Raw genomic sequence first — 26,180 nt, 5'->3', positions numbered from 1 at the left:
CAATCTCAGCTCCAGCCGCTCAGTCGACTCTTTTATCGGGTCCAAGCAATTCCGTTTCTGCTCAGCAAAGCCTTCCTGAATAACTTGCATCAGCTGCTCCGTTGACCGCTGGGTCAACAAACCAGAGGTCCGGTCCTGCGCCATGCTGTCTCCCGCTGCAGCATCAGCCCAAGCCTTCTCTGTCTTTCTGTTTCTGCCTTTGTGAGCACTTCTAGTCCTTCTCCCAAGCACCGATGTGGGAATTCAGTACACAATTGCCTCTGTCTTCAGTTTTACAGTAAGAAGTCTTACAACACCAGGTTAAAGTCCAACAGGTTTGTTTCAAACACGAGCTTTCGGAGCACGGCTCCTTCTTCAGGTGAAGTCTGGTAGAAAATTGGGGAAAAGGTCCAAATGTCCGACCCGAGCAGGCGCCACCAAATGTGCGACTTACTCCTTCATAGCCGCCACCAGAAGTGACTCCAAACTTCTTATTTAGACCTAATGAACAACACACATCTTACAACAAACACTACGGGAGGGATTCTCCATTGGGCTACCCCAAAATTGGCAAAACATGATTGGGCAGCGAATTGGTTCCGACACCAAAATCACGGCGGGCAGCGATTCGCCAAATCACAATTCTCTGTCGCCTTGACAGTGGCACCAATGCGCATGTACAGTAAACACTATTTACACATCCTTTGCGGCCCTGTATTCTCCGGGGCCTCCGCAATTCTCCGCCTCCGATAGGCCGAATTCCTGATAGCGTGGTTCACCTGTGCTTTTAAATATCTTGAAATCGGCGTCGTGGTTGATGAAGGAGCGAGAGGGGATATGGAAAGTGTCCAACATCGCCATAGTCTGCTGACCGTTGTGTTGCTGGCCAAGGGCCTTCTGCCAGGGCCAGGGGTAGTAGCTGAGGGTGACCAGGAGATGGGCTGTGGGGTTTGGGTGGACGGGCATAAAACACCATTGCTGCGACCTGTAAGGCAAACATGCAGCTGTGCATGCTGCTGACTGCCCACTGTGAACTTAAGGCCACAGGTTGTATGGAAGTCCCCCAGGTGCCCTCTGGCCCCATCAGCAGGATGGGCATGTGCGCCAGCGCAACCAGTGTCATCCTGTTTGCTGGGATGTTGTGTGTGGGGAGTGAAGTGTGTATATGTGGCTGCAGCTTGTCAGCCTCCTGAGTGTCAATCGCGAATCCAGCACCATTTCTCATTGAAAGTGATTGTGTTCCACGTGGCGATGGGAATAGTCGCTGAATTGGTCCAGTTTTGCCCTCGTGGAACTCCATAATTCCTGCGCCGGCGTCAACATTTATTCTCAGGAACAGAGAATCCAGCTCTACATGTTTACATGGTTCGTACAGATAAGCTTTCAACTACAGTGCCATAAATCCTTCAATCACAAAATGTCCTACTCTTCCACCTTGTGATCACAAACCTTTGGAAGTATTCTCTGCACACACAATTTCAGTATAATCAAATCTTAATTCTCGAAGAATCTCTTGATTCTGTACTTTCACACTGGCAACAGCCTGTGACCTACATCCTCTTCAACCTAATTTGGCACATTAGCTGGGAGCCACCCACGTACAGGAATTGGTTGTTAAATGGGTACAGAAGCCATTTGGGATGGAGGTGGTCCGTGCCTACTAGCAGCTGAACACTAAGTTTGGCCACTTTCTCACCCACATTGACAATCTGATCACACTCTCTTTCTGAAAGGGATGCTTCGATTCACTCCCACGCCACTTTAATGAGTTGCATTGAAAAGTCCGTTTCTATGCTGCCTTGGCATTCAAAAGAGATATTTAAACCGACCACTTTACTCAGTGCAAGAGATAAATCAATTATTTTTCTAACTTAGGGATATATACCGTGCCAATTGTGGCTAAATTCTCATCAAGACTCAATCTAAACATAGCACATTATATCAAATATTGCCGCACAGAAACAAGCGGATATAATTTATATTATCCTCTTTATCGGTAGCTCCGACTGCCGGTCTTGGGAATTTCACTCTGCTACTTTGCAGTCCCAGAACACGTGAGTCTCACTAACCCAATGCTGGCTTCAAACCAAACTTCCGGGAGTTATTGAAAAACAGGTTCAACGTCTGCGATCAGATGACTGCTTTACGTAATAAGGGAGTGGCTTTTAGAGGGGTTAATTTTTACATTTCACCCACTAGGGGATAAAGTACAGTCAAGGAAATAAGTGCTGCCCGCATACATGTGGAGTGGGAGAGACGGGTTGTCCATTTCATCTTCTGTCTCAGTTAAATCGGAGATGTGAGACATGCTGTGCTGAGAGCATAATTAATATATAAAATAAAAAACACCAAGAAGACAAAAGTTCTTTGGACTTTGATGCTGAAGGCCTCTGTTGAGTAAATGGATCATCTGGTACGTTTGTATGTTTCTGTTTCCTTTTGTCTGATTGCCATATTAGTTTACATAGCCTTTGCTTCTGGTTTCCTTTGATTGCTTATACTTGTAAATAATGTTTGATTATATGGGCTGTTGTAACTTGTACCAAGTTTGAGTGATGGGAATGAATGAATGAGAATGCACTTGCTGTAACCGGTTACTTTCAATCACCCCCTCAATTACCATCTCATTAGGAGTTCTAATTGCGGTGGTATTTTGCTGACTTTATTGTAACGAGTCTTCCAATGATTTGTGTCTGAATTTTCTTAGTGCAGTAAATCATGCCTGAGTGGACTGAATTGCTACCTTAAGCGTAAATATTGGCGACCTTAACCTATTTATACTCGAAAGTGGCAACAGGAATCTTCACATTTCGAACTTGCGATTAATGGGTTGTGTGCTCAATACCTCAAACCTCTACCTTCATATAAACATGACAGCATTGTTTTGTGTACGATCGTGTTGGCCTATTCCCCGAAGTGGAGCTTGAGAGCTGTCCTTTTCTTGTAGGTATGAAGAACCTTCACTTCTTATTGGCTTATCTTTTATAATTTGCTTGATATAGCTAGTAATCGAAAATGTACAGGCTCTGTTGATCTTTAAATACTTATGTTTCAGTCTCATTGTTTTGCCAGTCTGACATGGGGGTTAAGTGCAGCTTAATGCAGTTTATGAATTGGCTATGTTGTGTTGAACAATAGAGGTTTAAAGGAAACCAGTAAACAGGATCCTGACACAATAAGTCTTTCAAATGTATTGCAGAAGGTAAAATGGAACAGAAGGGTGGTGTTTCTCCTGTAATTGTAGTTTTTATTTGTTTTTCTGGGTGGGATAATTGTTCTCTACAGCAGGATCTTAATGGCTGTTTCAGTTATTCCAACAGTCATTTTAATAAAATCACTGTAGGTCATAGGACTATGATCCCTTGTTAACAAAAGTTAAATCACACATTAACATTTTAATGAAGATACTGGTTAAAATTCTGCGGATTTCAATCCCTGGTAATTTTAACACTGAAGACAAGGTGTAAGGTTTCTTGTTTATCAAGAAGGAATTGTGAAGGGCCAAATTAAATGTTGCAAATATACAGGCAGAAACAAATTACTCCATAGCCTGTGAATAAAATATCAATTTTGGGATTTTCAAGATTGGGTGTCAGAAACTGCATCCAGAATGTGTCTGATTTGGAAAAAGTTGTAACTTCCTACATATGCAGCAATTTTGATATTTTTAATAGGAGAACAAAACCTCAAGGGGGGGGAGGGGGACTTTATCTTTCATCTTGGTGTTTTGTAAACTCTTACCTCAGAGAAGAGGTAGTCCCTTTTTATCTCTCCCATCGTGAGGACATGCCATTTTAGGGTTCCCACTGACATCTGGACTCATTATTGGAAGTTGTATTTCAGGCCATCCTGACCATGCCTGCTGTCTAGCTGGTACACTATATTTTCCTAAATTACTCTGGATTGGCCTGAGATGCCACTTCATTTGGTGGAAAAAAAGAAAACCCAAAGTGTAACACTATGAAAACAAACCACCAATATTGAAAATACTCTTACAGGCAGCCCTTTAGGATTGGGGATGATTGACATCTACTCCAGTTCAATGAATTCTGAGTAAGTCCAATGTGCAATCTGCATCTGCCACGAGGGGCAGGTGGTGCTTGAAGGGACAAATGAGATGCCTGGAGGTTTATGCACACTCTCTGACCCCTCAACTTCATTTCTGTATGTTCCTGACAAAGTTCCTCTGTTTGGTGCCTTCCTGAATGAGCTTTCTCCATTTTGGACTGTGACAAGCCATATACCGAGTCGGTGGGGGTGTTTGACCTCCTTGGAGATGCTTTGTTGACTACTAAAGCATTTCAACTGTCCTCCTGGAAATCTCCTGCAACCGAGCTCTAAGTTAAACAGTTGCTTCGGGAGTATGTTGTCAGGCATACAAACTACATGTCCTGCCCAGTGGATCTAATTTTGAGTGATTAGTGCATTGATGCTGGGCAGATTGGTTTGGGAGATGATGCTGATGTTGGACCTTCTTTCATGCCGCTAGATTTGGAGGATCTTGTGAAAGCGCTGCTATTGATGCTTCTTCCATGCTTTTAGGCGCCTGATGTAGATTGGACAAGTCTCCAAAATACATAGGATCACCACTGCCTGGTGAACGTGACCTTAGTCTGGGTTTGAGATCCTGGCCCTCGCACATTGTTTCTCAGTTGGCTGAAGGCTGGCACATTAGAGGATGAGTTTTGTTTTCTGCATCTGCCTTGGTTGAAAGGAAGCCATCAAGATATGGAAAATTATTCATTTTTTTCCAGGATCTCGCTGTTGCTCTTAATCGATGTGGGGGGGGGGGGGGGGGGTCTTGTACTGTGGGAGCTTGTTGGAAGAGGTCCTTTATTTTAGGATGTTAGTGAAGGATCTATTTTCTCATGTGCTTAAGAGGAGTTGAGGAGTTGACAATTCCCTGGAATTCTAGTTTCTGAGTGAGCATGCGCACAACTGTCTGGCATTCCCTTGACTCTGACAGATATTACGCACTGTAGCTCCAGGAACGAACCCCGCTATCTCCCAGTATTCTGTCTCGTTTTTGTGTCCCAGCAGGGAAAGCCCGCCGAGGCCACACTTAGCCACGTTTCCGATGAGCGAAGCGCCTCAGTGGAGGAACATATCGGGGCACCATTATTAAATTGTACCCTGATCTCCCAACCTCCCCCGATGCCTCATCTCACCTGTCAGGGGGTGCTCTGAGCCCCCCGCACCCCACCACATTTTGGTGCGGATGCCCTTTCCAAGGGCCGAGGCAGACTCGTATAGGCCGATACTGTAAATTCTATGGTTGTCAGTGAAGAAATAAATTCAATTGCACAACTCTGCACTATCTTTATGAGCGAGAATGACAACAACATTCCTATTAATGTGGAAAATGTCCATTGCTGAAGAGAGACATTACCAAAGCTTTTTGTTTTGCACTCATCAGGACAAACACAATAATTTCAACTGATCACAGCAATTTGTACTGCAGGAGAAAAGGGTGCTGATTAATTGGCTGCTTTCTCTATGGCAATGATTCAGCAAATCAACGGAGAGCTTTAGGTTACCCAAGCTCCTGGGTAATGTAAACAAAAGATGCAAGGCTTCAACACATTCTTTTTGTTTACAATGAACAATATTGAGATTACCTTTTGGGGGTGGAAAGCGAAACAACTATTACATCTTTGGCCACAATAAGAATTCTCTGCTACTTTAGGCTAATTTGATTTTGACAAGCTACTAGTGTGGGAATGTAGTTAATATTTTTGATTGGTTCCAGAATTTCTCTGCCAAGCTGAGTGTTCCCTGTACTTCTGCCTGTACATGCTGGGCGTGCTATGCCAACATGAATTCATGCACCTCATGACCCAGCTAGGCACAGCAAGAGTACTGTGTCTCGTTCTTGTCACTGCATTATAGAAAGTGTTGTAACCCTCACTGGAATCACCGGGGTGTGGACTGTGAGGTTCCCTGTGACATTGGACTATTACAAGCTTCCTGATAAGGAGGCGGGGCATCCCCGAAACAAGGGGCCCAGTGGACATTTAAAAACCCCAAACCAGATTAGGGCGCGGGAGACTCTTGGGGGTGTGGAGTTGTAGATAGTAGTATTGTGTAATTGAACCTTCTTGTTTTTCCTCCTTCATCGCTTCCTTGTGGTTGCTCTGTCAGAATCCGACACTGGCAATGAAGATAAAGTAGTGCTTCCGACAGCACCATCTTCTCAGAATGCGCTCACTTTTCATAGGCCTCAGAAAGCTGCTTTGCCGATGGCAGGCATACTGCACAAAAGATAGTTGGAAAGCTTTGATGCAGGTATGGATGATCGGTCCCAATATCTGGAGCGAATGCAATATTTTTTCGCACAGATGCCATCATTGAGGATGATGTCAGGCGCTCATCCTCCTCACGGCTTGCAGAGCTGCCATGTACAGAGTGATCAAGAGGCTAACTTATCCTGAAGCACCGGGTGCATGGTCATTCGCAGACGTAGTCATATTGGGCGAGCATTTCAACCCCAGCCTTCCATTATTGTTTGTTTACATTTCCAGACTGCTGTAGGCCCAGGGTGAGTCTGTGGCATAATTTCTGGCATTCCTGTAGAAGTTCAGAGTTCTGTGAATTTGCGAATCTGGTAGTCGGTATTAGGGGTTTACGGTACCCAGGTTGATGCTGTAAGACCATTGGTGTGGGAGGTACCTGAGACAGCAAGTTCATTGGTTAAGCCTGCCTGCTGGTTCCGCCCAGTAAGGCGGAGTATAAGAGCCTGTGTCTCCCCAGCAGCTGCCTTCTGTACCTGCGCTGCTGGGGGAAATATCTAGTGCAATGAAGCCTTCAATTGTCTCCAATCTCGCTTCTGGAGTTATTGATTGTGCATCAGGGTCATACTGCGAAATAGGCTGGTTTGCAGGATCCACAACATGGCGACACAGAGGAAACGATTCATCGAACTACAGTTGGACCTGAAGAAGGCAATTGAAATCACTCTATCAAGTGAGAGTATTGAACAGGTCTTCCTTCTAGGCTTTCAGGCACTTTCACAGCGACGCCTTTGGGGCTCAATGATTCACCCCCCCCCCCCACCCCCCCCCCCCCCCCCCCCCCCCCCCCCCCCCCGGACTCTCTGGCTGTTACCACCAAGAGCCAGACCAACATCGGAGGGGTCAGGATGCTAGACAGGTGTTTTCCTAGTGTTGCTCGTTCTGGGTGAGTGTGCTTAATACTCAATTTGGCTCTGTTTCGTTACTTAGCTCTGGAGTCGCCAGGTATCGTTAAGATACCACCACAAGTTTCAAGGTCAAGTTCAAAGCAATAAAACCATACACCAATTAGTAAGTTCAAACAAATGAGTTTATTATAATACAATTATAATACTACCCATGCACACGCTAAGATGATTAAACTATTCCTACCACTAAATAAACCAATACTTATCTTAAAGGGAACTGCCGGATCAGGGGACAAGGCCTCTTGCTCTGTACTGGCCCGCAGACTTCAGGTTGGTACAGGTTAAAAAGGGGTCAGGAGTGTCTATCTCTGGTAGCGATCATTGTGAGACACTTACTTGCTGGCGGCTGCTGTCCCAAACCTTTCCTCTCTCTCGGTCAAGGTCTTCTTTGGCAAAAGCTGGTCGAGTTGCTGGTCCAGAGAGGAGGGCTGGTTAAGAAGAACGAACTAAGTGTGGGACCTGTCCTTTATAGGTCCTAGGGCTTCGCGCCCTTTTGGGCGGACCCTTTACCTGCTCGGAATTAATTGGGTCTCTTCCCAATTGATTTGTTTGAATCCCCCCAATACTGAGGCTGTCTCTCGGCTACTGGGCGGGCCTTCAGGTGTAGTGTTTTCGAACCCCGCTGGTGCCGGGGTATCTGGTTTCCCATACACTGTTGCAATCACTTCCCTATTTGTGTCCATTGTCCCTGGGATCGTTCCATTACTATGTTAACTATCCCGGAGATTGCCTCATTAGTATGCGGAATGTTCATTTCGGTGCTGTCTGCTCTCTTAGCAGACAGAATACACATTGGCTTGGTGCAGCCCGCTTGTGCTGCAAACATTGTCCATTTTAACCTGCAAGCTTTGCGTTCCTCCATTTTGTATTGAGGGAATGGCCAACTTCGGTGGCTACACTAGGAACAGGAAGATTCAAACTATCGAGCCAAGGACCGAGCGTAGTGCCAATTTGAGTCACGCTCCGCATAAATTGCCACCCGATTTGATGGAGTAAGATACACGGGGGCCGACTGTGACATCAGCCGCCGCACTTTTGATCCCATCAGGATAGGCCTTTCTTTGCAGGCTATTATCCCTCGGTTGGGCACCTATACAAGAAAGCCATCGGCAATAGCCAGAACCTTGGTGGGTCCCATTTCAGTAGGGGCAACAATCCGCATGTTTGCCATTAGGAAATGGCCCCAGGTTACTGGGTTGAGATTAGCTGAAACGTCTCCGACTCGACTGGTAGCGGGTTTGCCAGATGTGCCCGGATGGGCCAGATGCCATACCAGCGAAGTTCCCCCAGTTCGGACCATTACCCAGTACAGCAGACAGAGGACCTTTCGCGAAGCTCTGCAAGGGTCATTCCTTGACGAAGCTCGACATGAACCACGTTTCCCTTCAATTGGTATTGGACCCGGGATCCAGGAAATATGTGACAGTATATGAATCTACCAGATTACCCTTCGGGATATCATGCAGTATTCCAGTGCTTCATGGAAAATATACTGCAAGGGTTTCCCACGCATCATAGTTTACCATGATGATGTACTGATGATGGGAACATTTGCGGAACCTCGATGAGGTGCTCTGCCATTTCTCGGCCACCAGGGTTACACTTCTCCCTTCGAAGTCTATGTTTCATGCTCGAGAGGTTACATACCGGTCACCGTGTGGACCAAAATGACCTTCATCCAGTGTTTGGGCGATTTGGCAGGCCCCTGTCCCGACTGGCCTCATTGAGCTCCGTTCATTCCTCAGACTTCTGAACTATTACGGGAAATTCATCCCGAACTTCGTGACCCTGTTGGCCACCTTACAGCAATTGCTGAAGAGGGGCCAGACATGGGTATGGGGTCCGCTGCGATTTTGCTGAGATACAGTGATCTCATAGTGCGTCTTCTGACCATATTGAACCCATCAAGCCGCTGATGGTCACCTGTGAGCCCTCACCTTATGGCATTGGAGCGGTTTTGGCTCACCAAATGGACAACGGCACAGAATGACTCAGTACGTTCGCTTCTTCGATTCTAGCCACGGCCGAACCAAATTATGCCCAGATTGAGACCAAGTTTGGAGATGGTGTTTGCAGTGGAAAAAGTTCCAACAGCAATTCCACAAGCACAGTTTTACATTATTAACAGATCATAAACTGCTGGGCTATTCAAATGGACAGGGCGATTCCCACCTGTCCCTTCCGCACAAATTCAACGTTGGGTTTTCTATTGGTGGCTTAATGTGTTGAAACACCACCCTGAGACAAAGATCCCACATGTGGATGCCCTGAGCCGGCCTCCCCTGCCGATCAGGCAACCGACACCAGCTTGCACTGACTAAGTCATCGTAGCTCTCCATTTTATGGACACCTATGGAGGATGGCATTCTCCAATGGGGAATGCATGGCCCAATTTTGTGGGCTCTCCATAATGTTTAACCCGGGGTTCCTAAAATGAATATGTGGCCTGTGCCAGGACACCATAAGCTTTGCCCGGCAACACCTCTCCACCCTTGGAAATGGCCAGGGCGAACTTAGTCTCAGCTACTTTGACTTTTTTTTCCAGCCCTTTTCAGGAGTCAATTTCCTGCCCGACACCCACTGGATTGGTATTCACTGAATGCTGTCCAGGACCTCCAAGGCCCCAAGCGAGTGGCTCCGGCAGTCCTTTAGTACGCATGCATACCTGAGATCCTTGCCTTGTACAGCGGGACGGCATTCACCAGCACAAAATCTGGGGCTTTCTTGCAGACTGACTGGATTTGCCATGTCTACACCATACCACCCAGCATCAAACCGCTTGGCCGAGTGGGCAGTCCAGACGTTCAGTGGGGATGCAGAAGCAGACTGGGTTCCCTTGAGAATCATCTGGCCTGTTTTCTGCTGCAGGATTACACTGCACACCACCATGGGGGTGGTGACAACGTCAGAGCTACTGATTGTGCGATGCCTCGTATTGCCAGACATTGGTGGGAAGGTCCACAGTGGACAGGTGCGATCAGAATTGAACTCTGGCAGGCATGCTCTCCTCCGGCATTTCTTGCCTGGCGATGAGCCTGGCGATGAAGTGTGGTGTATGTCCGAAATTGTGTCGTGGGTCCCAGGCATTGTGCTTGAGCAGATGTCATATATGGTATGGGCACCGGGTTGAGTATCGAATCAGCATGCAGATCACCTCTGCAAGTGCACACCAGCTTCGGCCAATCCTCATCCAGAGAAGCCAGCACCACTGAGGTAGTCTCCACAATCTTAGTACCAGTGCAGCCACCTCCGGTCTAGTACGCAGAGTGTGGCGATGCTGGATGCAGAAGTCTCCAATTCCGACTCCAATGTGAAGATTGAATCACTTGCGGCTGCTTTGAACCAGGGCCTAAATACTGATCCGCCAGAGGTGGCGCCGTTGAGGTGCTCAACTCTCAATCCCCATTGCACTACATGCCGCCGGAACCCGCACAGACGACGGCTGAGCACCAACCTCGCGCGAAAAGGAACCGAGGTCCTGCCCGATGGCCCCTTGCAGCGGCCGCCGTTCCGGACTTTTTGTCGGGGGGGAGGAGTCTGGAAGGGAAGAGGAGACTCACGAGCGTCACGGAGTGTGGACTGTGAGGTTCCCTGCGACCTCAGATGAATAATAATAATAATCTTTATTATCGTCACAAGTTGACTTGCATTAACACTGCAATGAAGTTACTGTGAAAAACCCCTATTCGTCACATTCCGGCGCCTGTTCGGGTACACTGAGGGAGAATTCAGAATGTCCAATTCACCTAACAGGCACGTCTTTTAGGACATGTGGGAGGAAACTGGAGCGTCCGGTGGAATCCCATGCAAACACTGGGAGAATGTGCAGACTCCGCACAGACAGTGACCGAAGCTGGGAATCGAACCTGGGACCCTGGAGCTGTGAAACAACAGTGCTAACCACTGTGCTACCGTGCCACCTGAATATGAGGTTCATTGATGTGGGACTTCACCTTAACAAGGGGAACCCAAGGGCAGCACAGTGGCCTAGTGGTTAGCACAACCGCCTCACGGCGCTGAGGCCCCAGGTTCGATCCCGGCTCTGGGTCACTGTCCGTGTGGAGTTTGCACATTTTCCCTGTGTCTGCGTGGGTTTCGCCCCCACAACCCAAAAATGTGCAGAGTAGGTGGATTGGCCACGCTAAATTGCCCCTTAATTGGAAAAAATAATTGGGTAATCTAAATTTATAAAAAAACAAAAAAAAAAACAAGGGGAACCCAGCGGACAAAAAACCCCAACCCGGAGTAGTCATCGTCATTAGGTGTACACCCATTTACAGTGCGTGTCTATGATCAGTAGGTACATTGCCTCCTGCAAAGGCCCTGCAAAATCCACATGGAGGCAGGGCCATGGCCGGCCCGGCCAATCCCAGCCTCATCGCCAGTGTCAAGTCTTAGGCAAACAACCACTTGGAAGCGATATCTGTAGAAAAATGCGGTTTGATTCTGGTTACTATACACTCCTGCTCCCCGAAGGGTCTCCTGCACTGGGCCGGATATAGATATTCCAACAGTCCTTGGAGAAGCTGGGGGGAGGGGGGGGTTAACCTCACCCCCTCACCTGGTATATCTTATTCGGGTGAGGCCACAGGGACTCTGATGTTGCAAATCCCTGGTCCTCCTGTAGGATTATAACATCGGCCCAGCCCCTAGACAGAAGTGCTGTTCTTAAAAGAAAATACATAATCATGCACATCACAGTATAAAGCTAATTGAAAAGAGGACTCCAAAAAATGCTGATCACTTGTGTACCGATCAACCATTCAAACGCAGTCCTGAAATAGCTGCTTGCAACCACTATAGACCCAATGTTTTATGATTTTTTTTGTGATTTTCATCCATTTTTTTTTTTGGAGGGTTGTGCTTGGAGCATAGTGGAATTTGAGTATGTTCTTTACCCTGATGAAAGATCATTGACCTGAAATGTTAACTCTGTTTCTCACTCCCAGACATTCCCAGCTGCTCAGTATTTCTAGCATTTCCTGTTTCTAATCCTTTCAGCCATCTCTTCTGTAAAATGAACAGCTCCAGCTTCTCCAATCTACCCATGTAACTGGGATCCCTCATTCCAGGAAGCATTCTCATGCATCTTTTCTGCACCCTTACTGAAGCATTCACATAGTTCCTGAAATGCATGGCGCAGAATAGGACGCAATACTCCAGTTGAGGCCAAACCAGTGTTTTATAAAGGTTCATCATAACTTCCTTGCTTTTTCTACTTTTTTGTCTTTTTTTAAATGAAATCCAGGACCCTATATGCCTTATTAACTTTTTTCGCTCCCTACCTTGCCACCTTTAAACAGTTTTTAAAAAATTATATTCACGGGATGTGCTAGTCCAGCATTTATTGGCTATTCCTAATTTTCCTTGAGAAGGTGGTGATAAGTTGCCTTCTTGAACTGCTCCAGTCCATGGGGTACACCCACAATGCTGTTAGGGAGGGAGTTCCAGGATTTTTACCCAACGACAATGAAGGAACAGCAATATGTTTTCAAGTCAGGATGGTGAGTGACTTGATGGGGAATTTGCAAGTGGTGGTGTACCCGTACAGCTTCTGCCCTGGCTGTTAGAGGTCGTAGGTTTGGAAGATGTTGTCAAATCTGTGTACATATAACCCCAAGTGACAATGTTCCTCCATCCCCCCCCCACCCTGTATCTCCTATTTTATGTTGCCTCTTATTCTTCCTACCAAAATAAATCACTTCATGTTTCTCTGCAGCCCATTCCACCAGCTTATTGTTGTCCTCATGAAGTTTCACTGCCCTCTTACAGTTCACAATATAGCAACATTTTGTTACCTGCAATTGTATCCTACACCTAACTCTAAATCATTAATATGTATCAAGAAAAGCAGTGGTTCTTTTATTGACCTCTCTGGGGAACCGCACTATACATCCTCCTCCAGTCCAGAAAATACCATTTGCCATTAGAGTTTCCTGTTACTCAGCTAATTTGTACACATGCTGCCCACTGTCTTTTTAATTCTCTGAGCTGCAACTTTGCTGACAAGCTTGTTATTATGTGGCAATTTATCAAATGCCTTTGGGAGCGCATGCACACCACACCAACTGCATTACCCTCATCCACCCTTTAGTTTAGCTTAAATAAGTTAGTTAAATACTATTTGCCTTTAATAAACGTGCTGCCTCTCATTAATTAATCCACACTTGTCTCAGCAACTTGTTTTGCCTTGGATTATCGTTTCTAAACAAATTCTCACCACAAGTTAAACTTGCTGGCCTATCCTTGCACCCTTTTTTTGAAAAACAATGTAATATTTGCAATTGTCCTGCCATCTGGTACCACTCCTATATCTAAGGAAGTTCAGAAGATTGTAAGCGGTGCTTCTGCAATTTCCACTCTTGCTTCTCTCATTCCTTGGATGCATCTGCTCTGGCCCTGCGGCTTTTAAGTACAGCCAATCTTTCCACTAACACCTCTTTCTCAATTATTTCCTCCTTCAGTGTCTCCATTACCTCCTCTTTTTCACTGATTTTGGCAGCATCCTTCCTCTTCTTTGGTAAAGACTGATGCAAAGTATTCGTTTAGTACCTCAGCTATGCTTTCTGCTTCCAAAACTCCCCTTCCTTTTGCTCCCTAATTGATACCATGCTATCCTTTTACTATTTGTATGGTGATCAAAAACTTCTGGATGCCCTTTTGCATGTTAGCTGCCAGCACCTTCTCATCCCTCTTCTTGCTTCTCTTATTAGTTTTTTCAATACCCATCTAACTTTCAATATTCAGCCTGGTTCTCACTTTTATTGCCAACCTGACATCGGTCATATAGAACATAGAACATAGAAAATACAGCACAGAACAGGCCCTTCGGCCCACGATGTTGTGCCGAACTTTTGTCCTAGATTAAGAACAAATTAATCTACACCCCATCATTCTACCGTAATCCATGTACCTATCCAATAGCCACTTGTAGGTCCCTAATGTTTCCGACTCAACTACTTCCACAGACACATCTCGCTGTTCCTTCATATCCTGGAGCTCCCAACCTGATATCAATGTGGGAGACCCATGGACACAGACTACATAAACACCCTTTTTCTGCATAATAGCTCACTCACTCTCTTTCATGCTCACTCGCTCTTTGCTCTGGTTGTCCTATCTTTACCACTTGTGGGAACGTATCTTGTCTGTGGCCGAATCTTCACTTTAGATGCAGCCAATTGTTCCTTTCCAGTTTTGCCCTCCAGGTAATTTGGAATCACAAATTGGAATAGATTGGATTTCACTCCATTGAACTTGTCCCTCTCCCAATTAATTCTTTTTATTCTGGGGTTGCTCCTTGCCCTTTTCCATAGAGAAACTAAATCATATAGAATTTAGTGCAGAAGGAGGCCATTAGGCCCATCGAGTCTGTACCGATCCTTGGAAAGAGTACCCCACTTGAACCTCCGCCCTGTTCCTGTAACCCAGTAACCCCACCTAACCTTTGTGGACACTAAGGGGCAATTTATCATGGCCAATCCACCTAACCTGCACATCTTTGGACTGTGGGAGGAAACCCGGAGAAAACCCACGCAGACACGGGGAGAACGTGCAGACTCCGCACACAGTCACCCAAGCAGGGAATCGAACCCGGGTCCCTGGCGCTGTGATGCAACAGTGCTAACCACTGTGCTACCATGCCATCATATGATATGATACAGTGATCTCTGTTCTCTAAATGTTCCTCTGCAGACACTTGATTCACTTGATCCATTTTCATGTCCCAGGACCAGATCCAGCAATGCCTCCTCCCTCTTTGGGCCAAAATCTAATGATCAAGAAAATTCTTCAGAATACACTTTAACTCTTTGTCCTCTATCCCTTTTCATTATCCCAGTCTATATTTTGATAATTGAAGTGCCCATTATAGCTACTCTAATAGTTTTTGCACCAGTCTGTAATTTTATTGCATATTTGTTCCTTTATTTTTTTCTTACTAGTTGATGACCTGTGGAGCATACCCTAATAGTGTAATTGTACCTCCTGTTCCAACCAAATAGATGTTATTTATTTAAAATGTTGAAAACCTGCTCTCTCTCATCAAAGCTGTAGTATCCTATAATTAATCTGTGTGTGCATATGGCACTAAAGCACTCCTTTTATTTCCTTCCTGACACTAGTGGAAACTCAGAGAAAAGATCATTCATGGGATTCCGGTCATAAGTCAAATTATATTGAAAAATACATATTTTAAAGCCATCTATCTTCTTTTGACCTTCATGATCTGTATATCATAGAACATACAGTGCAGAATGCCATTCGGCCCATCGAGTCTGCTTACGCCCTCGCTTCCATCGTAACCCAATAACCCCTTCTAACCATTTTGGTCACTCAGGGCAATTTATCATGGCCAATCCACCTAACCTGCATGTCTTTAGACTGTGGGAGGAAACCAGAGCACCCAGAGACACGGGGAGAATGTGCAGACTCCGCACAGGCAGTGACCCAGTGGGGAATCAAACCTGGGACGCTGGCGCTGTGAAACAATTGTGCTGCCTACTTGTGCTACCGTGCTGCTACTGAATTATAGTGCGCTATAATTCAACTTGTTATTTTACTAAAGTCTCACGTTGATTAAGTTTATCAAACAATTACAGGAAGGACACAAAAACTTGTTTAAAAATAGAAGTGAGGTATATTGCAAACCAGTTTTATTAAATTTGATAAATGCTCCCCCCCCCCCCCCCCCCCCCCCCCCCCCCCAAGTTCCTTTGCCTTCCTCTCTTCCATTGTTTCCCAAAGGATCTGCTTGACATCACATGAACTTTAACTGTGTAGGTGGATTAATCTTGGCTGTGGACCATTGACATCAGTATGGCTGTGATGGTCTCTGAAAGATGCATTTGTCGTAGAGCGAGCATCCTGTATCCTCCCTTATTTTTAAAATACACTCTGCATTGAAAACAATACCCTGATTAAAACGGAAAATACTGACAGTATAGTGACATTGAGAGAAAGAGAATTATCCTTGGACTTAAAACTACACACCTATTCTGGATTCCGAATGCGCGCCCAGATTTTGCAAATGTAAACCAGTCTATAAATTCTAAGGGGGGAAAGGTGGGAGGATACGGACTGAAATTGTAGGATCTGTGTCCTGAGGATTTTGGCATTACAGGCAATAATTATTTCTGAATATAAAGTTGTTGATCTTGGGTGGCATTTTCCCCAAAAATGACTGTAATTTCAGGAGCAAAAATTGGTCAATATGTGGCAGTGGTTCTGGTGTGAATCTGATCACTATCTTCCTGCACTGAGTGCAACAAATTAGCCCCTTGTGATTCACGGTGGTTTGGAGTCCCCAGGTGCCTGATTTGCCCAGCCTGAGGCTCAACTGTGCGCTGTTACAAGGAGGGAGCTGCATTTAAATGATTCCTCTGCACTCACTCCCAGTCAAGCCAGGAGGATGGCAGCACAGAGATCTGCCCCTTGCTTCCTCGAGGAAGACCCGAACAGGCCGTCGGATGTTGTGGAGGACATGCTGCTGTGGCGGAGAGGCAGGGCACCATGTACCCCTGAGTGGGTGGATGATCCAATTTCACACATGAGGTTTATTTCCCCAACTATTCCAATTCCCTGCAAGTCCTCCAAGCAATCGCAACAGTGAGATCCCTTGTGACCCCTGCTGTGACACCTCTGGAATGACCACCTTGTCACCTCCCGGAGCATTGAGCTAACCCGGGAGTGTGTGCGCAGTTAGAAAACACAGGAGTCAGACTTCAGCAGAACCAATGGAACATCACAGCTTCCCTCCGAGCAAGTAGTCATCAGCCTCTTGCCTTGACAAGTGACTTGCTGACACAGCCAACCAAGGCCCATCAACCTGGTGTGATATCAATGATACCCTTGCAGAGGGGAGGGTAGGGAGAGCACAATTTTGTGGAGTGGGGAAAAGGGTACTGAAAAGGCGGAGAAGGGTTCTAGGGTTGGGTTTTTGAGCTGCCGAAACCAAGCCTCCTAATCAGTGAATCAGGAGACTGAGGGCCTCTCTAGTCCTCGTGGTACATCGGACCCTTGCCGCCATCTCTCTTCCGTCCACTGAGTTGTCTTCTGGCTTGTCCACCACACCCTCCTGGTCCGCCTCCTCCGAGAAAGCTACACGTTCTCCTCCTCCTCCAGAATGTCACCCCGCTGCTGCGCCAGGTTATGGAAGGCACAGCAGACCACAAAGATGCAGAAGGCCCCCTGGGGCGGCTGTACTGCAAAGCACCATAGTGGTCCAGGCTGTGGAGTCGCATCTTCAGTGAGCCTATGCACCGCTCGATAACAGCCTGGCCTCATTATAAGAGACTCTGGCCTCCACACGGGTGTCATCAGCCATGACCTCAGCAGATATCCCTTGACCCCACGAGTCAACCTGTTGGCCTAGGGTGGTCCTTGACCGTAGGGATTTCCAAGTCCCAGGATGTAGCTATCATGCACATGTCCGTGATAATAATACAATAATCTTTATTAGTGTCATAAGTAGGCTTACATTAATACTGCAAAGAAGTTATTGTTAAAATCCCCTAGTTGCCACATTCCGGCGCCTGTTCGGGTACACTGAACGAGAATTCATATCCAAATTACCTAATCGGTGGTACTTTCGGGACTTGTGGGAGGAAACTGGAGCACCCGGAGGAAACTCTCACAGACACAGGGAGAATGTGCAGATTCTGCACAGACAGTGATCCAAGCTGAGAATCGAACCCGGGTCCCTGGCACTAACCGCTGTGCTACCCTGCCACCCATGATTTTGAGGTGATGGTAGCACATGAATTGGACAATCAGGGAGTGGAACCCCTTCCTGTTGTTGACGGGCACTCTCTGATGCCCTGGTGATCTCCAGGCAACATGCGTACCATTGATGGCCCCCTGGTCCTAAGGTAACTGATGGATCTGTAATTTGTTAATATATTTATGTGTCACCGCACTATATATCAATCTTACAGAACTCGAGACTGAGTTTCTTGGGTGAAGTCAAGTATAGCTTTATTTATGTCAGTTTCAAAGTCTGTTGATCAAGTCAAATTTTATACAAATACAGAATCTAAAAAGTTGTTTGTCCAACGCAAATACAGATGGTTGAGTTGAATTCAAGATACAATTCAGTTCGGAGTGATTTCCTCAGATCAAAATGCACAATACAAAAATGAAACAAAAGTAAATAGCTAATTGCAAAGCAAAGTAGAAATAGGTTTCAAAGGTTAGGTTAAAGATGAATTCAGAGAGAGAGAGAGAGAGAGAGATGAGAGCCGATTTTGGAGAGAGCAAAAAGGTTCTCTCGCTGTCTCATAAGGAAATCATCTTTTTTAGGTTCTGTCTTATTACTGTGCTTTTCCTATGCTCTCAGCATTTTTTGTTGTCATGGCTTAATATATGACTTTTTTTAATAAACAATTTTATTGAGGTAGTTTTTGGCTTTATAAACAGTTACAGACATCATCAGAAAGAAAGCAATAAAGGCAAAAATGTGCAAACGTCCACGTACTTTCAATACTTCCATCGTAACATATTGCACAAGCCCGCTCCCCTCCCACCGGTACTACCCGCCATATTTTCCCTCCTACTCTACTCTACCACCCCCCCCTGCTGACGCTCACTCTCTTGCAAAGAAGTCAATAATTGGTTGCCACCTCCGGGTGAACCCCTGCACAGATCCCCTCAAGACAAACTTAATTTTTTCCATCCCCAGGAAACTCGACATGTCCGCAAGCCACCACTCAGTCTTCGGGGGCTTTGAGTCCCTCCACGCCAATAATATTCGTCGCCGGGCTATCAGGGAAGCAAAGGCCAACACATCGGCCTCTTTCTCCCCCTGGACGCCCGGGTCTTCCGAAACCCCACAAATTGCCACCCCTGGACTCATCACCACCCTTGTTTTTAGCACCTGGGACATTACCCCCGCAAATCCCTCCCAGTACCCCCTCAGCTTAGGGCATGCCCAAAACATGTGAACATGGTTCGCTGGTCCTCCCGCGCACCTAGCGCATTTGTCCTCTATCCCGAAAAATTTGCTCATCCGAGCTACCGTCATATGGGCCCGGTGAACGACCTTAAATTGGATCAGCCCGAGCCTAGCACATGTCGCGGTCGAATTTACCCTACTCAGGGCCTCTGCCCACAGCCCATCCTCCATTTCCCCGCCTAGCTCCTCCTCCCATTTAAGTTTCAGTTCCTCTGTCTGAGACCCTTCCTCCCTCATGAGCACCTTATACTGTATATACCCGAGACTCTACCCTCCCCTTCTTCCCTCCTAGAGACTATTCTGTCGAGGATCCCCATTGGCGGGAGGCACGGGAAAGATGGGACCTGTCTACGAACAAAGTCCCGCAACTGTAGGTATCTAAAATCATTTCCCCTTACCAACCCAAATTTCTCCTCCAAGCTCCTCAAACTCGCGAAGCTCCCTTCCAGGAACATATCACCCACCCTTCCCGCCCCTGCTCGCCGCCATACTCAGAACCCCCCATCCATACTGCCGGGGGCAAACCGATGGTTGTCGCAGATTGGCGCCCAGACAGACGCCCCCATCTCCCTCACATGCCTCCTCCACTGGCCCCATATCCGCAGGGTCGCCACCACTACCGGGCTGGTGGTGTACTTGGCCGGCGGCAGCGGTAGAGGAGCCGTGACCAGGGCTTCCAAACTGGAGCCCCTGCACGAAGCCGCCTCCACCCGCTCCCAAAGAGACCCCGTACCCACCATCCACTTCCTTATCATAGCGATGTTGGCCGCCCAGTAATAATTGACCAGACTCGGCAAAGCCAGCCCTCCCTCGCTGCGGTTCCTCTCCAATATCGCCTTCTTCACCCGCGGGGATTTTCCCGCCCAGACAAAGCTCATGATCAGCCCGTTAACTCTTTTGAAGAAGGACTGTGGGATAAAGATCGGGAGGCACTGAAAAATAAACAAAAATCGAGGGAGGATTGTCATCTTTACAGTCTGCACCCTCCCTGCCAGCGACAGCGGGAGTGCATCTCATCTCCGAAACACTCCCTTCAATATATGACTTTTAATAGTATAATGTCACTAAATAATTTCTTCCCTTGAACCTTTATTACCTATCATAAAGTAGGTTTCTATTAGTATCCCAATGATGATGTGGAGATGCCGGCGTTGGACTGGGGTGAGCACAGTAAGAAGTCTTACAACACCAGGTTAAAGTCCAACATGTTTGTTTCAAACACGAGCTTTCGGAGCACGGCTCCGAAAGCTCGTGTTTGAAACAAACCTGTTGGACTTTAACCTGGTGTTGTAAGACTTCTTACTATCCCAATGATGACAGTGAACCTTGGAGCCCGGACATCCTGTTGGGCCTGATCCAGGTCAAAATGCCTGTAGTGGGATGACCGGGCATGAGTATCCATGCCTACCCAGTTGCAATTGAGGACTGATAATTGTGACATGTCACATAAGTCCCCGCCCGAGGCTACCGTGACCTTCAAGGTCACCAGGAGAGTGTGTGCTCCTGCTCCATACGGTGCCAGGTCCCTGAGGACATGGCACTGTTTCCTTGGTGAGTTGGAGTCTTTGGTGGCATTTGGGGGCGGCGTGGGTGCACAGTGGTTAGCACTGTTGCTTCACAGCTCCAGAGTCTCAGGATTGATTCCCGGCTTGTGTCACTGTCTGCGGAGTCTGCACGTTCTCCTCATGTCTGAGTGTGTTTCCTCCAGGTGCTCTGATTTCATTCCACAGTCCAAAGATATGCAGCTTAGCTGAATTGACCATGCTTAATTGCCCTAGGGCCCAAAAAAAGGTTAGCTGGGGTTGGTGGGTTATGGGGCTGGGGTGGAGGTGTGCACTTCAGTAGGGTGCTCTATCCAGTGGCCGGTGCAGATTTGATGAGGCAAATAGCTTTCTTCTGCACTGTAAATTTTAAGATTCTGTGGTGTCCGACAGCTCACTGTCAGACATGCGAGTCCTATACACATGAGGTCTCCTTCTACCAAAAAGAAAATGCTGGCAAATCTCAGAAGGTCTGGCAGCATCTGTAGGGAGAGAAAAGAGCTAATGTTTTGAGTCCAGATGACCCTTTGTCAAACTTTCTTTTAAATAGATAGTCTAGGTCTCTTCTTATACTGTCTTCTGGCCCCCTCCTCAGCCTGTTGGCAGGCCAGGTGTTGAACCTGACCACCACCCCCTGTTCTGGTGCAGGCTGCAGCCTGGGTTGGCGTAGCTGTAGTCGGCGACGTCTGTCTGCTGCCACAGCATTAATAAGGATTGTTGCCAGCTCGACTGGGCTATGTTCCAAAATTCATTGTTACTCTGGGAGGAATGGGAGAAGGAAAAGAGAGAGGTGGTCAGTAAGGTTATCCATCCGGGGCAGCGCAGTGGTTAGCAGTGCTGCCTCAGGCGATGGAGCCCCGGGTTCGATCCCGGCCCCGGGTCATTATCCGTGTGGGGTTTGCACATTGTCCTAGTGTCTGCGTGGGTCTCACCCCCACAACCCAAAGATGTGCAGGGTAGGTAGATTGGCCACGCTAAATTGCCCCTTAATTGGAAAAACAAATAATTGGGCACTTAAGTTTATCTGTCCCAGAACTCTCAATCCCTCCTAACATCCTTGTCCTCATGATCCTGGAGGCTGACGACCCTTCTCCAGTGGTATGTGGCACCTCCATTAGTTACTGGCCATAACATATCACTGCCTCAACAGCTTCGGGAACTGCTGTCCCTATCTCTTCGGTGCCAACAGGCTCCTGTCCAGCTGTTCCTCCCCTTAGATGAGCTGCAGTGGCTCTTTCACGTGCTGTGGCTCATGTACAACCAAGTGAGGCATGATGACTCCTGGATCCCCCAGTGCAGTAGGGTGGTCGCTGAGGGTGATAGCCCACCCCTCCCAATGCCCAATCCCCAACATTCAACCCTTGACAACCAAGATTTCCACCACTAACCCTGCCTTGGAGAGTGAGAACAGCTAGGAGTGGCGAAGGATATGAGGTGATCATCAATTGGTTCTACAAACATGACTTGCAGGAATGTGAGAGGGCACAAGTCCTTTCAGAGGCAGACAAGGGCCAGTGAATTCCCAGGCTTGCACATCTTGTGATCTTGCTGCTGTCATGCCGTAACACTCAAAGCATCTGTGCAATCAGTACATGACCGATTACTTGAAGCCCAATGGGGAGTCAAATATTGCCCCCCTCCCCTGCAAATGACTGTCCCACCTTCTCTCTGATTGACATTTATTAATTTGGTATTGTTTCCATGAGTGTTCTGCGAGTGCTTCAACCTTTGTGCAGCGGTTTGGTTTTAATTGTTTTCAACGTTACATTTTTGCGCTCCCTCCAGTCGATGGTTGCACAAATGATTTGTGGTTCAGCAATTAATGATTTCGGCGGCCGTGAGTCCATCTGATGCACTTTAGTTATCACCTCCTCACCTCATTTGTGAAATACTCATTCAGCTCTAATTTAAACTCCAGAGTGAAGCTCCACGGTTTCCCGTGCTCTGTCCATTTAACACTCACATCTCACAGATGTTTTAATACTGATCCATTATGTTCCGCACCGAGCCTCTTCACGTTCTTGAAGACTGTTAACTAGAATTGCGGAATGCTCCCCGGCGGTTCTGTCCCCTGTTGCTCGTTCTGGGTGAGTGTGCTTAACACTCGATTTGGTTCTGTTTCGTTACTTAGCTTTGGAGTCGCCAGGTATCGTTAAGATACCGCCACAAGTTTCAAGGTCAAGTTCAAAGCAATAAAACCATACACCAATTAGTAAGTTCAAACAAATGAGTTTATTATAATACAGTTGTCCCCCGTTATACCGCGCTCCGCAATACCGCGGTTCGCGATATACCGCGGGGGGGCTTATGGACCCCAACTGTCAGTTGTGTCAATTTCAGCGGCCGGCTCACTTTGATCCGGAGAGGGAAGCTGCTCTCTCACTGAAACAATCAGCCGGCCGCTGAAATTGACACTGCCCGCTGCTCTCTCCCTCCAATCAGAAACATTAAAACTTAAAAGTTGGATTGGAGGGAGAGGGCTGCGGGCAGTGTCAATTTCAGCGGCCGGCTGATTGTTTCAGTGAGAGAGCAGCTTCCCTCTCCGGATCAAAGTGAGCCAGCCGCTGAAATTGACACTGCCGGCTGCTCTCTCCCTCCAATCAGTACCCCAGCAGCCACAGCCTGTACCCCAGTAGCCACGGCCTGTACCCCAGTAGCCAATGCCTGCACCCCAGTAGCCACGGCCAGTACCTCAGCAGCCACAGCCTGAAGCCCAGCAGCCACAGCCTGAAGCCCAGCAGCCACAGCCTGAAGCCCAGCAGCCACAGCCTGAAGCCCAGCAGCCACAGCCTGAAGCCCAGCAGCCACAGCCTGAAGCCCAGCAGCCACAGCCTGAAGCCCAGCAGCCACAGCCTGAAGCCCAGCAGCCACAGCCTGAAGCCCAGCAGCCACAGCCTGAAGCCCAGCAGCCACAGCCTGAAGCCCAGCAGCCACAGCCTGAAGCCCAGCAGCCACAGCCTGAAGCCCAGCAGCCACAGCCTGAAGCCCAGCAGCCACAGCCTGAAGCCCAGCAGCCACAGCCTGAAGCCCAGCAGCCACAGCCTGTACCCCAGCAGCCACAGCCTGTACCCCAGCAGCCACAGCCTGTACCCCAGCAGCCACAGCCTGAACCCCAACTACAGAGGGGAGGGGCGATGTGAGACCATGCTGGTCTTGCAGAGTCCCGTATGACCTCCTCCTGTGTTCTCTGCTCTCTCCCTCCAATCAGCCGGCAGTGTCAATTTCAGCGGCCGGCTCACTTTGATCCGGAGAGGGAAGCTGCTCTCTCACTGAAACAATCAGCCGGCCGCTGAAATTGACACTGCCGGCTGCTCTCTCCCTCCAATCAGAAACATTAAAACTTAAAAGTTGGATTGGAGGGAGACAGCAGCCGGCAGTGTCAATTTCAGCGGCCGGCTGATTGTTTCAGTGAGAGAGCAGCTTCCCTCTCCGGATCAAAGTGAGCCGGCCGCTGAAATTGACACTGTTTTAATTAGATCCACGATGGGGGTTTTAAATTTATTTAAAAATCTATGCTAGCGCTTCCCATTGTGAGTCTATGGGGGTCTGACCTCTTCCCCCCGCCCCCCGTAGACTCTCAATGGGAAGCGCTAGCATAGATTTTAAAATAAATTTAAAACCCCCATTGTGGATATCCGCGGCTCGGTTGCAACGCGGGTGGCTGTCTTGGACCCCAACACCCGCGTTATAAAGGGGGACTACTGTACAATTATAAACTACTCATGCACACGCTAAGATGACTAAACTATTCCTACCACTAAATAGACCAATACTTATCTGAATAAGGAACTGCCGGATCAGGGGGACAATGGCCTCTTGCTCTGCACTGGGTCCGCATACTTCAGGTTGGTACGGGTTAAAAGGGGTCAGGAGTGTCTATCTCTGGTAGCGATTGTTGTGAGACACTTACTTGCTGGCGGCTGCTGTCCGAACCCCCCCCTCTCTCTCGGTCAAGGTCTTCTTCGGTGAAGGCTGGTTGAGAGGGCTGGTCAAGAGAGGAGGGCTGGTCAAGAAGAACGAACTGAGTTTGGGACCTGTCTTTTGTAGGTCCCAGGGCTTCGCACCCTTTTGGGTGGACCCTCTATCTGCTGGGGATCGATTGGGTCTCTTCCCAATCGATTTGTTTGAATCCCCCCAATACTGAGGCTGTCCCTCGACTACTGGGCGGGCCTTCAGGTGCTTTGTCTTCGAACCCCGCTGGTGCCGGGGTGTCTGGCTTCCCATACAATGTTGCAATCATTTCCCTATTTGTGTCCTTTGTCCCTGGGATCGTTCCATTACTATGCTAACTGTCCCGGAGATTGCTTCATTAGTATGCGGAATGTTCGTTTCGGAGCTGTCTGCTCTCTTAGCAGACAGAATACACAGTGGCTTGTTGCAGCCTGCTTATGCTGCAAACTTTGTCAATTTTACCCTGCAAGCTTTGCGTTCCTCCATTTTGTATTGAGGGAATGGCCAACTTCGGTGGCTACACCCCTTGTCTGATTTGTCTTCCTCCACTAGAATTTCTTTAAATCCTCATACACCGTGTACACTGTAATGTCTTGCGGGGATTCACTGTGCTTAGCTGACCAGCCATCTTGGAGGACACATAGTCGTTCAACTAGATTCAGGGATTCACATGAATTTATCCGAAGTACTGAGTCCACATCCATGTCTACAATATGAAAAAGTAGCGTGTGCCTCATGTCTGCCACGGAGAGCGCCAGTTCACAGAGATCGAAGGTCTCCATTGTTCTTGTTCTGACATCCACCAGCTGCCCTGGCCAATCAGCGAATTTCTGCTGCAGACTGACTCATTAAGTTGGAAGTTGCTTTAGGGTCAAAGTGCATTGTATTGGAGAATGTTCAGTACCACCATCGATTTTAATTTAGGTTTAAAGGTCTCCGGATATTTCTTATTAGCCTCAGTCTTCCTTAAGATTTTATTTTCATTATTCTTGTTCGGACTCTTCGGGTTCCTCGCGCGATAAGATCGATGAAACATTGGTCTTTGGTACTTAGCTCATCAACTGCATGCACCGCTCGTGCATGGTCCATGGTAGAACGCACAAAACATTGTTTTGCAAAATGTCAAATACGGTTTCACCTGGAACAAACTTTTGCAAAGGCCAGACATTGCCGTGGGGCATGTCGAGTGCCACACTTTTGGCACAAGATGGCAGCAGCGGCTCCTGTCGGCCGCTTAAAATGGCCACCCACACTGACACCACGTTTCTTCGTGACCTGCCTCACCGCACTAATGGCGCTGACTTCTTCCGAGTTGGCCCCAAAAATTATTATCGCAGATTGCGCCTATCCTCTGTGCAGCTATTGCGCTCGCCTGTCACATCTTCACTGCCTGTTCCAGCACCAAATAATCTTCCCACGATAACCTTTCCCGAAGCTTATCATTAGTTACAATTTGGTCGCGGATCAACAAAGATTTCAGGCTGCTGAAGTTGCATGACTGGGCCTTCAGTGACAAAACTGTCAAATGATTCACCAGATTTTTGGGTACGCATACCAAACA

General features: G+C 47.6%; 1 protein-coding gene across 4 annotated transcripts in view; it reads left to right on the top strand.

Moving 5' to 3' along the window:
• The first annotated feature begins 2,183 nt into the window (after window positions 1–2,183).
• Window positions 2,184–26,180, top strand: part of arl15b (ADP-ribosylation factor-like 15b) — a 373,635-nt gene continuing 349,638 nt past the window's right edge. Inside the window, exon 1 of one of the 4 annotated variants that reach the window (XM_038790893.1) lies at window positions 2,184–2,392. In XM_038790893.1, coding sequence (XP_038646821.1) covers window positions 2,381–2,392 — 12 coding nt within the window. In that variant the 5' untranslated portion in view covers window positions 2,184–2,380. The remainder of the gene's footprint in view (window positions 2,393–26,180) is intronic. The other 3 variants (XR_005459967.1, XM_038790891.1, XM_038790892.1) reach the window with 3 other exon arrangements.

Source organism: Scyliorhinus canicula, chromosome 3, assembly GCF_902713615.1.
Source record: "Scyliorhinus canicula chromosome 3, sScyCan1.1, whole genome shotgun sequence".
NCBI lineage: Eukaryota > Metazoa > Chordata > Chondrichthyes > Carcharhiniformes > Scyliorhinidae > Scyliorhinus > Scyliorhinus canicula.
Note: the sequence above shows the minus strand (reverse complement) of the source record. Positions and strands in the feature narration are given on the sequence as shown.